The sequence below is a fragment of the Elgaria multicarinata genome, chromosome 9 (assembly GCF_023053635.1).
Source record: "Elgaria multicarinata webbii isolate HBS135686 ecotype San Diego chromosome 9, rElgMul1.1.pri, whole genome shotgun sequence".
Classification (NCBI taxonomy): domain Eukaryota; kingdom Metazoa; phylum Chordata; class Lepidosauria; order Squamata; family Anguidae; genus Elgaria; species Elgaria multicarinata.
In genome coordinates this window covers 40,428,359-40,443,602 of record NC_086179.1, presented here as the reverse complement: position 1 = coordinate 40,443,602, position 15,244 = coordinate 40,428,359, and the positions used below count along the sequence as shown (strand labels likewise).

At 41.4% G+C, this 15,244-nt stretch overlaps 2 protein-coding genes across 3 annotated transcripts; one reads left to right on the top strand and one right to left on the bottom strand.

The window, feature by feature from the left end:
• Positions 1 to 285: 285 nt before the first annotated feature.
• C9H12orf60 (chromosome 9 C12orf60 homolog) lies at positions 286 to 15,163 on the bottom strand. The gene is made up of 3 exons (XM_063133675.1): positions 15,139 to 15,163; positions 12,624 to 12,672; positions 286 to 1,087 (listed from the first exon to the last, which is right to left on the bottom strand). Exon 3 carries the CDS (start codon positions 1,063 to 1,065, stop codon positions 286 to 288), a length of 780 nt encoding a protein of 259 aa, XP_062989745.1. The 5' UTR covers positions 1,066 to 1,087; positions 12,624 to 12,672; positions 15,139 to 15,163.
• SMCO3 (single-pass membrane protein with coiled-coil domains 3) lies at positions 7,011 to 10,966 on the top strand. 2 transcript variants are annotated; one of them, XM_063133677.1, is made up of 3 exons: positions 7,011 to 7,682; positions 7,958 to 8,021; positions 10,225 to 10,966. In XM_063133677.1, the coding sequence occupies exon 3, from the start codon at positions 10,234 to 10,236 to the stop codon at positions 10,942 to 10,944; it is 711 nt and encodes a 236-aa protein (XP_062989747.1). In that variant the 5' UTR covers positions 7,011 to 7,682; positions 7,958 to 8,021; positions 10,225 to 10,233; the 3' UTR covers positions 10,945 to 10,966. The 2 variants fall into 2 exon arrangements, with proteins under 2 accessions (XP_062989747.1, XP_062989748.1); XM_063133678.1 differs by lacking the exon at positions 7,958 to 8,021.
• Positions 15,164 to 15,244: the final 81 nt, after the last annotated feature.

The window sequence follows — 15,244 nt, the reverse complement described above, 5'->3', positions numbered from 1 at the left end:
CACTGACAGATATTACCTGAAGAGGCTACTTAAAAATATAAAATACATAGTTCAGCTGTGGTTTTTTTTTTTTGGCAGATATTGTTTCTACAGTTATTGTTCTGCGCCTTTACTTAACAAATTCAGATGTTTTGAGGTCTTAGTGCAGTGTTCAAATCTTGTCATTAAAATAGCTGCAAAAGGAAATGCAGAATCTGCAATCAGAAGCTTTCTCTTTTTTTATTTGCAGCTCCCTGCGGTATCAACAGAAGTGGATGTCTTACAGCTGAGCAATTATTTTCTAGCTCACTGCATCTTGTCAATGATCAATGTGACGTACTCTTCAGCCATCTTGACAGTGCTGTGAAAACTTTCGCAACCTGGCTTCAGTGCCTTAACAGCGTCTTCCAGGCAATCTGCAGCTAGTTCAATGGTGTTCTTACATGGTTGTGTCCGAAGAACTGCCCGCATGAAGTTGGTAAGTGAGAAAGTACTGGTAATTACAGACTGACTGCGGCTTCTCGCTTGTACTGGAACCACTGAATGGGACGAAGTGGCGCTGGAGTCCGGAAGTGCTTTAGCAATTTCTTCATGGGTCATGAGAAGTTCACCCACTCGAAGAGAAAGCACAGGACTGTTCATTAAATCCCGAATGGAATTATCAAGTTTCTCAGGGAGATTACCATTTTTTATTATGACTGCACAAATAGGACCACAGATACTTCCTAAATCTCCCTGATATTGACCATTAATGTCCTTTATAAGCTTAATCTTTTCATCCGTGGAACGGATAGACACAGTAATCTTAGAATACAGTGGAAGGCTGACTTTCTGTTTGACATCTTTATCCTTTGCCACCACTATCTCCTGCATCTCTTTTAGAGAGCTCCCCAAGAGCTGAAGGTTCTCTTTGATGCTAAGGTTTTCCTTCACTGTAAAGATGGCCAATTCACTTCCAATATACTGGTTGAGCATTCGGAATATGGTGTTGGTAGAGGAGACAAACGTGTAGATGCTATCATACAGATGACGACTGGCCTTAAGGAGCCTCTCCTTATCCTTCTCTGACCCAAAGACGGACAGCATTTTCAAAAAAGGATGTGTCACACTGAAACAGAAATCAAAGAATGCTCAGTGGAAGAAAATCAATGAAGCTATTTTGTTAGCCATATATCTCCTGAAATCTTATTTACTGCACTTATTATAAAGTCAAAGTGTGGAGAACCTATTCTATGGTAAAATAGACATAAAATATTTATATTAATCCTTGTTTACATTTGGAACTAATGAAAAATACTTCAATGGAATAGCTTGTTACCTGATATTTTGCCAGCTTTAAAGAAGAGATCCATGAACATCTCTTCTGAGAAAAATGTGTAGCATGTGAAAAATACTGAGATAATTGAAATATAACAAGTAAGGCATATTTGTATAACAAAACTGCAATTAAGTCTGTGACTAAGACCTAGTACAAGAAACAGCAGGTTCTCTAGATACCAATATCTCTCTGAATTTAAGCACTTATATTGTATAAACATGGAGTAAGGGCGAGAAGAGTCTTCAAAACTACACAATTAACACCACTGCTGAAGCAGACCATTAGAAGGAAACCTGTGGTACAGCCCCATACAATACAAAATCGAAAATGCGCAATCCCTAAGCAACCTACTACAGAGATGCTCATTGATTTAACATCTCAGGAGATGGACACTCAGCCCATTAACATAGGGTGCAACGACCAGGTTTCATCGGGAGCAATACTCAGACCACGAGCCCCTAGCAGACCGTCATCCAGAGGAAATAACATATTAGGGTTGGCAACCCCACTAGTCAATACTGAAATTATCCCAAACAGTAAAAACACACAATTATTATTAACAATACAAAATAACTTGAAAACGGTGACGGCCGAAATTAATTCCCTCCCACACCCTTCGCAAGAAAGTGACCAAAAGGAAAACCCGAAACAGAATATACATTTCTACCCAAATGGCTCTGTGCTATTGGACCCCCTAGTTGACCGGATAGAACTGGACTGTCTCTCCTGACAAACAAAAGCTGTCCGAATTCCACTAAACTGTGTCTCCTGGAACATCTCGGGATGGTCCAACAAAAAATTGGATCTCCCTTTTAGAAGATACCTTAAAATCTTCGACATTATATTTCTACAAGAGACCTGGTGCACTGGGGATATCTGCCTGAATGACTACAAAATATATGCAGTTCCTGCGACCTCTGGCAGAGGCACAGGGCGACCTTGGGGGGGGGTCTAGCTTGTTGCATCTCCATCTCTCTGAAGGCTGAAAGCTATCTTATTAACATCTTGCAACCCTGGGCATTGGCTATATTTTTAAAAACTGAGTCTACACCATTTATCTTGGTTAATGCTTACATCCCCCCCTGGAAATCGGCCCATTCCAGTGAGGACGTATGGGAAAACCTTTCAGATTACATAGAGGCCCTGCAAACTCAGTTCCCTGATGTCCCACTGATTCTAGCAGGTGATTTTAATGCTCGGCTGGGCTTGGACTGGTCTGCTGTAGAACAAATAACCCATCTTTCACAGGAGGATTTCCCATGGCTAGAGGACAGACACTCCAAGGATCAAACAGTAAACTCCCAAGGGAAAATGTTTGCCCAAATGATTTTGCAAACTGGTCTCAATGTGCTAAACGGTACCTTCCCCGAGGATAAGAAAGGGGAGTTCACTTTTATAAACCATTTAGGTGCCAGTGTTATTGATTACGTAGCAGTATCGCCAGCAGCCCTTGGCTTCATAAAGCTTTTTAAAGTAGACGTATACCCATGCAGCGACCACCAGCCGCTGGTTGTACAGATGGATTGTGTAAATAAAGTTCCAACAAACAATGAGACGTCAACTTTAACTCGTCACTCAGACAGCTCTGTCCGCTGCCGAAGATGGGCAAATGTAGACCTATGGGCACTTGAAGATCTATGGCACTCTGAGAGTCTCCAGGCCCTGAGAAACACACTGCTCACGTCTGAAGAACCGGACATAGTAATAGATTGCTACGCCCAGATCACGGCGGCTATTGAACCACTGTTACTAAGGAAAGGACATTTGAAAATTTTGAGGCCGAAGAAGGGTAACCTATGGTATGATGATGCCTGTAGACAGCTGAAATGGGAGATCATAAAACAACACAAACAACTAAGGGACATGGATATTGCCCCACTCCCGCACTCCTACCTGGTTTTGTGCAAGAACTATAAAAAGCTAATCAGAGAAAAGAAGCTTGAATATACTAGAATGAAATGGACTGAATTGTCATTAGCACTTCAAAGTAATGACAGATCCAGATTCTGGCATCTTCTTTCAACCCTAAGACACACTGAGACCCCAATTATGGATACTGCTATCACAACCCATGAATGGGAACTACACTTTCGTTCCCTTTTCTATGACGAGAATGCTTGCCTTCCCCCATTGCAGGAGGTACGATGCGGACCTGCCCAGTTGGGCCCCAGTCACTTGTGAAGAAGTAGGCTCCTTGATAAATAAGTTGAAGAGGGGAAAGGCCCCAGGCAGGAATGGTATACCACCACCTTTTTATTGACTATCCCCACTGGTGGATCCCCACGCTTGCAGCCTTATTTACAACTATTGATAGTTCTGGGAAATTCCCTAAAGACTGGGTGATGGCAATTGTGGTGCCTATTTTTAAAAAAGGGAGTCGGGCTGACCCCAAAAACTATCGCCCTATAAGCCTTCTCGATATTTCTAGCAAACTATATGCAAGGCACCTTTTAGACAAGTTGGAATTATGGGTGACTGGAGAAAATCTTTTGGCTGAAGAACAAGCAGGCTTTCAATGCGGCAGATCTACAATAGATCATTGCTTTTTATTAAAACATCTAGCAGGGAAGTATACATCCCCCCCTTACCACTCCCTTTTTGCCGCATTTGTAGATTTTAGAGCGGCCTTTGACTCCATACCCCGACCTCACCTGTGGCAGAAGTTAACACTACTAAATATAGACCAGAGGTTACTTAGAAGAATAAAGGGGCTGTACTATAACTCTAGCCTATGTGTGAGAACCTCCATAGATAGTGATTTATCAGAGCCCATCGCCACTAACAAAGGAGTACGGCAGGGGTGTCTGTTAGCTCCACTGCTATTTAATTTATATGTAAATGATATTGTTTCCTCCTTGTCCAGCCCTGATTTCAACCCACCCCACCTGAAGGATAGGAACATCTCTGTGTTATTGTACGCAGATGATGCTGTCCTCCTTTCATACACTCAAGTGGGGATGCGAAGGATGCTAAGAGCTCTAAGCGCATACTGTACGAGTGAAGCTCTCCAGATTAATTATGATCAAAATCTTAGTTTTTTTGGGGAAAAGGAAGATTTACCGTTGGCAGATTGACAACCGCCAGCTCGACCAGGTGAATAAATACAAATACTTAGGAATAACAGTCCAGAGTTCGGGATCTTGGTCTGAGCACTTAAAAGTAACAGCTTTATCAGCCAATGTAACTGCAAATGCTATCTTCCATTTTGCAGCTGGGCCTGGAGGGAAGATGACAGCTCCCCTAATAGAACTGTTTAAAGCTAAATTACTCCCACAGATCCTGTATGGGGCGCCTGTATGGGCCCATGCAGATATTACACCATTAGCGGTTGAGCAACATAAATTTTTAACCAGAGCGCTTGGGGTCCCCAGATCAACATCCAAAGATATTGTCCGGCTGGAAACAGCGTGTCACTCAATTCAAACGTTAGCTCTAAAAGCAGCAATCTCCTTCTGGCTAAAGATACTGTTCCAGTTGGTTTCTCCACTGGTTATGGCCACACACGAGGATATGGGGAAAGATTCATGGGCAGAAAAGATGAGCCATTCTGTAGCCAAATTGGGCTGCTCACAAGTTTATCTCCTTACAAGAGGGTTTGATGGGGCTAAAGAGGAGATCTCAAGAAGACTGTATGATTGTGAAATACAATCATCATTGGCTGTCATCGAAGCGAGCCATTCAAATACGATATACAAAAGTATAATTACTGCCCCGGGAAAAGCCCCTTTATACTTAACTTCTGTTACCTCACATGAGTTGAGATGGTTATTTACCCGGTGCAGGTTAAATTCACTCCAGTTAATGGAGGTGAAAGCGCGTTACAGGACCCATCCACGCGCTAAAGCTGACTGCCCAGCCGGCTGCCCCAAAACTGAGGACATGACACACTTTCTAGTTGAGTGTCCAGTGTATGTCGAGCTGAGGAAGCAATACCTTGTGCCCCTGATTCCCGGGTTCAACCACATGTCACCTAAAAATGTAACTCAGATATTATTGTTAGGCTCTGATCATTATATATCGTTCAGGACTGCAAAATTTGTACAGCGGGCGCTGGAGGTACGGAAGCTTCTGTTTGCCATATAGGATTAAATTTTACCAATCTGAGATTACTTGCGGGCCAGTACTGGTACTGCAATTGAGCCTACTATCAGTTTCATACTATTAGCTTGTATTATTCGTCTGATTGTGGTGTGATGGAGTATGGATATGCTATTATGTTATTATGTTAATATGTTATTTTGCCACTATTTTATTTGTTTGCGAATGGCCTAGTTGGCTAACAAGCAATAAAGAAAGATATTGTATGCCTCTATGAAAAATAGTGATTTCTCTCTCAGATAGTAAGTGTTATTTTGTCATCAGGGAAGGAAGGATCAGTGTCCTTTAGATTTGCAGCATATATTTTCATATGGCAGACTCTCCAAGAGATCACCAAAGAAGGCAGAGAATTCTTGCCAATCAAACTGATATTAGGCCCCCAGGGGCCAGGTATCCCCATATCAACTTCCTATTGAACTCCAGTCCTGAACTGTTGGCTGGCTGCTTCTGCATACATTTTAACTTCTTTTCCCGCTTGCCTCTGCTTCTCTTAGTACTACCACAGTTAAATGTTTATTTAGTGTCAATGGCCCACAATGCGCTGGACATGGATACAGTCCTGCCTAGAGGACTCCAATTCTGCTTTAGATGGACAGCAGGTTAGTCAAGGCCTGACAAAGGGGATGCGTGTGTGTGTGTGTGTGTGTGTAGGTCAAGTGGCAATGAAGGCACAAGTCAAGTGAAGCCAGGCTTATTCATGACAGACTTGCAATCTCAAACTACTGCATCCTTCCACCATTGCCTGCATTCTTTATTAGTGTTGGCAACTATGCTCCCCCTGGCTTTCTACATATTAGGCTTGCTTGTTGTTTGAATTAGCAGCCCTAGAATGTAGTTAAAGTAGTGTCATTGCTGAAATTGGCCTTTAATTAACTAGGTCATGCTTAATTCATGTTGGTTGCATAAAATAACAATGTGCATAGGATTTCCACTGACTTACAATTGGCCATGAACACTAGCATTGCTCATGGCAATTCCCCCCCCCCTCCCGGAACATTTACATTCATACATGAAAATAACACTGTATGGACTTGCAGCATGATTCTGTGAGCTTTTATATACTAAATACGAGTTTAGCACAGGTCACAATGACTGCAGCTTTGTGACCTGTAATGCTGAGCTAGCTTTGCAAGCGAGCCCAGGACGCTGCATCAGCATGTAAGTGTGAATCAACATTATGCCAGCAACATCTACAGTCAACAGACAGGAGCCATAATAGGATGTCTGCACAAGCCTTCAAACAAATTGTGCCAAATTGAAATGTGTGATAACTTTTATTATTTGTATCATGTGGGTGCAGTTAGACAAAGGATGGTGGGGATGGGGATAATGAGGATTAGGATTTAGATATTACCAAATAGTGAGGGAAGATTATTGAATGAACCACAGGGAGGCATCCAGCTAAGAAGGCAAGGCCTCCTTGAACTGATGACCCTCACTGCTGTCAGGAAGGGGTGAGTATCTACTTGGCTTTCCTCTCTGACTCCCCCTGCAAGGGCCTCAGCTTCACCTCCACTTGAGAAGCACAAGTACAGAAACTGTTGGACCTCTGCAGCTCTAAATGTTGATGGTGCATTGGGAAATGGTGGTGAGGGGGCCCCTCTACCTTGCACCTCTCTGATTGTCAGCCAGCAGTGATGTTGCCCAGCCGGAGACAAGACTCAGCTGCTATTATCAGCTTGATTGTGCCTCTTCTACTCCTGCCAGTCATTTCAGTCCAGACTGCATTCCACCACTGGTAGCAGTCAAAGCCCGGTGTGTGCTAGGCAGGCAGAGAACATACTATACAGGATGGTGGAGTGCCTGTTAGTGCCTCTACCCCCACAGTGAATTCTTCTTGACCCATTCTGCCAAACAATAAATCTTATCTTTCTCTTTGAGGAGAAAAACAGTAGCCCCCCCCCCCACTAAACAACAGATCTTTGAGGTCAAGTGACATCTGCCTAGGGTTGTGTGTGTGTGTGTGTGTGTGTGAGTTGTGATAGGATAGGAATTCATGGGTCTACTGAAGAACATGGTCAACTATGGATTATTTTAACAAATAAGTATCTTTTATTATTCCAATGGCTACATTGTACTTCTGTTGCCCCTCTTCCCATCATTCCTTGAGTCTTTTCACAGGCTATGTGGAAGCTGCAGACAAAGGAAGATAATTGGCTTGGCTCCCTCTACATTTTTTCAGGAGACCAACCCTTGCCTGTCTCTTCCTCATCTGCCTGGTGGGGAATCTGCCCAGCTACCTGGGTCTAAGTGAACCAGAAGGAAGAAAGCTACCTCATTCATATCTGTTAGTCTGAGGAGTAAGTTTCTTTCTCTTCTACTAAAGTGGGTTGTGATCTTTGGTCTGGGGGAATAAAAGGACTCCCCATACGCAGAAATCATAATACAAAATAGCAACTGTTGCTCTAGCACAAGTCAATTTGTATCAAAACATTCTTAATGTGCATGCTATTAGTACTTCACTTGATTTATTCTGCTAAATCATTATTTTTTGTATTTGACAATGTGTTTACCTTTGTACTAGTCATGATTAAAAATATTATAATTATGTTTGCAATCCAGGGTTAATGCTGATTATGCCTGAGAAAAGGTAAAGGGGATCAGGCCTTTTTACAGGCTCTTCAAGGTAATGTTTAATTATCTTATAAATATGCTCTTTTATCACATATTGTGATCATATGTATTGTGAGCAGGACTAGACAAAGTTTTTTTTAAAAAAAACTGACCTAGGCAGATTAATTTGTTCTCTCTTGTTTGTGTTTTGGGATATTCTTGGCTGAATAACGATTGTACATATGGGTCATAATCACTACAAATGGGCTTAAGCACACTTAATTCTGTGTTGGATTGTGGCCAAAGTGTTCAAGAGCTGAACAAGACATAATTTTCTTATTTTTATTTTTTAACGTTTGTAATTTAACTATCACACTAATATACTGCATCTTAGCTAATCCAGATTCCTGAGTGTTATCACTAACTCAGAGAGAATGCACTGAAACAGTGGATTCGTCCACCCTTTTAACTATTCCTTTAACAATCCTGGTCGAGAGCACAACAACTTACAAAGGTCTATTGAGCAGCTTGATTCTTTGACTAATCAGGGCTAGAATGATACAGAGGGCTTGTCTTGACGAAGGGTTTGCCCTGGGGTGGATTTGGAGTGGCGGCAGGTCATCTACATGACACAGCTGCCATTGCGAAGCTGTTCCGGAGGCAAACCCCAGAAACTCCGCTTAAAAAAAGTTGTGTAATTACCCAGACTTTCTTTAAGCCGAGATGTGCCACAGCTGATGGTGCCCACTGATTCGTCACTAGCGGTTGGACTGACAGGGAAGGGGTGGACTGGGAGCTCCAACTCTGGCCGCACTGTAAATGATAAATAAATAATAAATAAAATAAAATAAAATAAAACGGGAGTGGGTGGGAGGAACAGGGCAGCCAGCTCTCCTCCCTCTGGCTGCCCCATTCCTCTCCTCCCTGATTTTTTTTTTAAGGTTCGCATCTACAGATTAAAAAAAAAACACGGGTGGGGGAGAGGAATGGGGCAGCCAGAGGGAGGTCAGAGGGAGGAGAGCCAGCTGCCCTGTTCATCCCCCCTCCTTGGTGCTTTGTCCAGTGGTGGCGGCAGCAGCAACTCTGCATTGGCACTCCTTCCTGTGCAGATGCAGGGAAGGAGTGCCAATTTGGGAGCCTGAGGCCTCGCGGCACAGACCCACCGCCGTCAGGACGGGGTCCAGACACCTGAGCCTCGGGGGATGTCACACACCAATGAACTAAGAGCTAAACTACATGCTGTGTTAAATACATAGTGTGCTGCTGAACCTCACTGTTTTTAAAACCTTGTTGTAAGCACCTGGGGACCCCATCTTGATCAGGGCAGTTGTGCAGTGGTATTGGAGGTTTAAACCTTCCTATTCTGCCACTTTCCCCACCTAAACCTCTACTCCCTATGGGGACTACCCCAACAAAGACCACTGATGCCAATAGAGGAATCCACCAACTGATTTTAATTGACCCATGGTTGTGTGTGTGGGGGAGCAAATGGCTGGAGGCTCCGTATACGGCAGCGAGTTACCACCGCGATAAGGAAAAAACCCGTGCTTTTGTTGTCTCGGGGTGGGGGCAGCTAATCCCGATGCTGCAGCAGAAGCATGGAGTTTCCGGCAGTTGGGCCTGCCCTCTAGTTGGGTGGATGGCGACCAATCAGGGGTTACCATCCACCCGGCCACGCCTCTGGAGCGAGGATAGACAGTGGATGCGCCGTACTTGCCTTGCTCCAGAGAAAAAAGTTGGGATAAGTCTGCACTCTACGCATGTGGTGTATTGTGTAGTTTAGCACTAAGCTGTCTGGCTTTGTCCCTCCTCTCAAAGTGCAATATTAAAAACAAAAAAACCTAAACCCCAAACTCTGAAGATTCTGTTATATAAGCCACCCTGGGAACCTGTTGAAGGCTGAGGTATGAATCAAATATACACACACAGACTTTGGCCCTATGCATACTATAAATGCAAACTGATGTTATATGAGTTTAACTATCATGAATGAATTCTCAATGAATTCAATGAATTCTCAAAATTGTGGTGGCCACATACCATGGTTTAAACATGCTCACTAATTATTTGCTGCAAAATGGTTAGCGGCCTAACCATGGCTTAGGGTATCGTCTGAACAGGCCCTCTAGCAGCCAATTTAAATTTGTAGTGTGGCTATGTCTTTTTGACTCGATTTTACTTGTTGCAGTCCATATGAAGTGACTTTAGAGATAAATATATCATCACTGCTAATTCTTATTCAACAAATCTACTTTGCTCTTTCATTATCTGCTTAGCTTGACAGAATGAATCTAAGTGATCTTCTCTACCCAAGTAACCCACAGAGACGCCAGAATGTGATTGATTTGCATCAGGAACTGCTTGATTGCATGGAGCTTAATTTTAAGGCTACTAATGAACTGATTAGAACATTGAATGGAAATATGGGAGCCAAGATTACATACATTAAAATGAAAGAGGGTGGCACCATCAAAGAGAACTGTGACATTATCATCAGAGCCATGAATGATATACAACAAGTAGTGTGGCAGATTGATAAACAAATGAAGGAAAAGCTAGAACCAGTAATGTACCAAAAACTTTATGATATCAAACAGCCTGAATTGGAGAAAATTGCAATAGCTCACAGAATTATTTCCATTATACTTGGAGAGGCTACTGTTTCTGCAGGTACAGTAGCTGTAAAATTAATATGTTCAAATACTATAACAGCTACTATTAACAAGCTAGTTGCTTTGCTTGCTCAAATTGGAGTATCTGTTCTTGGAGGCATTGCCATTAGTGTACTTGGATTGGGTATTGACATAATTCTTCATGCCATCCTGGGAGCAGTTGAAAAGGATCAACTTCTCGCATCTATTCAAAGCTATGAGCAGCATCTAGCTGAATTTAAGGAAGCCTCTAAGACATATCAACATGCCATCACTGAAATAAGTGCATTGGTGAAAGGCAAAATGAAATTAATGGTATTTGGCGATGTTCCTACCCATAAGTGACTACACCAGATATATTCTAACATGACTGCCAGAACTTTCCTTTTGTTTTTAATATGGCTAGCTAGAGTTTGGTGGTAATTGGAAAATCTGCTTAAGGTTTTTGCAGGTATGGGAAACAATCTAATTTTCTTAGTCCAGTTTTCTGCAGAAGGAAGACCATGACATCAAACAGAATAATTTTTGAACTTCCATGAATTATTGGAGCCAGAAATAATTTATGTATTGGACAGAGCAATCTTATACATCAATTATGCTGTGACAGCAACATGGGGAGCTATGGATACACACTGACAGCAGCAGCCTCCAGTGATTCACTTCACAGGATATGCAGCTGGGAAGCATGTAATGGGAGTTTGAGCACCACCAAGGGAGAAGCGCCGGGGGGGGGGGGGGAGGGGATGCTCCCACTGACCTTCTGCGTGTCAGAGGCAAATGAGTTTTGAATGAATACTGCAAGCTCCACAGACCAACCCTAATCACAAAGCCAAAGCAGCAGACCAGAAACACACACAACATCTTCCACCAGTGACAATACCTATGCTGGTAGAATGTTACACTGTTGACAGAGGCCTGGCCACTGTCTGCAGGATATGGCGTAAGTGTGCTCCACCCTTGTGCTGCCCACATCTCCAGCACCATGACATCAAACAGAATAAAAATGGTTGTTCCACTAGTGTATCTTCACAGATGGAAGAGTTTCCTGTGCTGGTGTAGCAAGATGGTGGTGCCAGCATATCTTTTGTACTGATGCTGTATCTCAATTTCCGCCATTGTAGTGGGGCTTTCACCACATCCTATACAGCTCCCCAGCTGTCAAAAATTGAATATAGGATTGCTTTCTTAAATGTTCTGAATTCCCTTCTCTCCATTTAAGGTTGCACTGAAATCTATTTAATACCTGTGTCCTATATTATATCATAACCGTTTCAAGGACAAACAGGGAACTGCAGTTATCAAGAGCACCATTTCTAATAACTCATTTTTAGAGAGATTAATGCAATTGCTTTGATTTGTTTGGTGTGCACTTCGCAGAAAACCAATAGTGTGTAAAATGGATGATACAAATCAGCCCTTTTCATTTTCACATAGTTCTATCCATGTGAATTAATGGGTAATAATGTAGATACATTGAAAGCTTAATTCATAGCTATCTTAAAATTTATACATTAAGAAATAATTTCCAATAGCCATGCTAGTCTACTGCATTATTATTATTATTATTATTATTATTATTATTATTATTATTTATATAGCACCATCAATGTACATGGTGCTGTACAGATTGCACAGTAAATAGCAAGACAACAAGTCTTGTGGCACCTTAAAGACTAACAAATTTATTCTAGATTGTCACTTTCTGCATTTAATTTCTTTCTGACATTGCTGTTTACAATTATGTTCCCCACCCCCACTATTTACTGTATAAAAACCTGAAATTTTCCTTAATTTTCTATGCATCTGATGAAGTGGTCTCTATTCAAGGAACACTTACCCCTTGTTGTTTTTATATCATGAAATAAAAGTATTTGAATGGCAAGATTTTGAAACATATTTTATATAAAATTAAATACAAGTCTTCTCCTAATATGTTTGATTTACTTTTTAGCTTTATTTCCGGGGCGGGGGGACTCTCAATTTTAAATAATTCAAGAATACAGAATGAACTACAATTATCTTACCTCTGTTTTCTTATTTATTCCATCTATGTATCTTCCATCGCAAATCAGTCTGTGACCAAATAATAAGATATTCTTATTTTCAGAAAGATATTACTGTATTTAGAAATATAAATTAGACTTTAGGTGTATATATATTATAAGCCATAGATGCATACATCAAGGGCTTGCTTTGATATTCAAAGTGCATTCTAATTCTGTTTGATTAGTTGTCAATGATAGTCTCAATCCTTATGTACATGAGAAGGAGCTGCCTCATGCAAATGTGAGGGATAGCATATGTGGTCAACATACACATATTTCACAAGTCCAGCTGACATCATAAGGGGAGAAGATGCTCCTGATCATGTGGGACGTCCACGTGCACTTTAGAACTTCTAATTGTAATGGTAACATTAGAACTAGCTCTTCTATTTGCTGTTATGACCCTTTTCCTCTGTCTTTACCCTAGCTTTTAGTTTCCCTTTCTTGTACTCCTTTCTTTTCTTATATTGTTTTCTGTGTTTCAACCACTGTCAACAAGTGTATTATTAACTGAGATATTTTGGAGACATTTACATATTAACAGATTTAACAGTATATGTCTTCAGAAGGGGAAAGCACATAGAAGGACATCAGTTTAACACAATTCTGCATTGGTTGAAACAAAACTCCCTAGCAAGAATTAAACTTAAAACAAATAGACAAAAAAATCCTAGCCAAACCTGTAATTCAGCTTATGATTCCTTGAAAAGTAAAGATGAGGAGGAAGAAAAAGTCCAAAGAAGAACTGGTAAGGGACAGCTCATCTTGACATAGTGCTATCAGTTATTGTACAGAGGCCTATGAGGTGGGTAATCCTACATGATACAATAAACATGAAGATGACCTCACAGGCAAGATCGATGACCTCATAGGCAAGACCAGACGGCAAATGAAATTAAAATGAAGCAGATTGGCCGTATACCTCTTTCTCCTGTTCCCTAGACTGTACATACCCAATTCTTACATCTTTTGCCTTTATCCCACTTGTTGCTCTCAGGGTGCAATATTTTCAACAAACGACAGACCATTTTTCAAGGGGATAAAACCCTTTATTCTCTAAAGGTTTATTTTTGCATTTCTGTCTGATGAAACTTCTAAATAGACAGCCAATTCATCACAGTACCAATTTTGATGAGGCAGACACATTGCATTATTCCAGATCTACACTAAGCAGGATAAAACACCTTGAAAACTGTATATGAAGTGTGTCATTGGCTCAACAGTTGTCAAACTGTTATAAACTGTTTTAAAGCAGTAGTGTAGATCCTACCCAGCATTCATTGGTACAATTTTTAATGGAGTTTGTCAATGGTTTTGATCTGATTGATATTACGTTTATCATCACTTGGTACAATTCATGAAAGAACAGAGATTCAGACTAGTATGTGAAATACAGATTACTCTGCCTGCTAGGCCTCTGGACCCCATTTCCTCAGTTTACATCCGGGGTAGGCACCAATGCATCCCTGGATACCTTTCTTGACATCCACCAAGGTGCCCTACCCTTTCCACATTAAAAACAAAAATATTTTCTTACCAGCAGCTGGGAAATATGTTTCTGTTTGTGCCGAAAACTGTGGGGTCAAAGAAGCTGCTAGCCTGCTGGTGCTCAGTCCCCATCTCTACCTTGTATTCAGTCTTTTGCCATGCATCCCATGGCAGCCATTTTGTGGTGGTGCCCACATTTTCTCAAATTGTCAGATGTGCCCACAGCTTAGAAAGTTTGCCTATTCTTGATTTGCCTATTCTCTACCTTCCTCCCAGCACCTTTGCCAACAACACTTACACTTTCTCATGCCTCTCTATAAGGCTTTCCCCAATCCCTACATCTAGTTTATCTCCCTTTAATTTAGCTGGCTAATGGATTGTAGTCCAACACGTCTGGAGGGCACCAGATTAGGGAATACTGGTATACCTCATCTCCTATTGGTTTATGACTCTTATGAAACATGTTTGGCTGTGATTTCACAAAATGTACATTGAATTGCCATTAATATCAATGGAGCTTCCAACTAAAGGTGCAATCCGATGCATTTTCTCTAAACGTGCATAAGATGGTGCCCTAAATGTGCTTAAGTGCATATTTTTAAGCCAACCTCCTAAATTGTCATATAATAATAATGTTATATTTGGAATATTCGCTGATTTTGAGCTATTCTACCTCTCTTTGAAAAGATTTATGTGATTAAACCTTTCAGCAGTGGGTAAAATCCAACATAAACCCTACTTAGAGTAGACCCATTCAAATGAATCCGACTTTTCTTAAACCTTCTGTACCTTAAATACTATCTATTTCAATCGGCCTACTCTAAGTAGGACTTATGTTGGATTTTATTCAGAGCCCGTGCGCGATGAATTTTTCTAGCAACTACGAAGGCCAGAGAAACAATGTCCCTCGAAGAAGTAAACCCTACACAATTATCACAGCTTTGTGAAATTAGTTGAGGACTGAAATAAACGCACGTATCTGTTTCTTCAGCGAATAAAACCTTACTTCTGACCACCAAGGAAAGAAAAGACGAAGTATATTCAGAAAAACAGGAATGGCAGGCGAGCGCCCTCTCCCAACCGTTCCTGGTCTAACAGCTGTCTCGACCTAA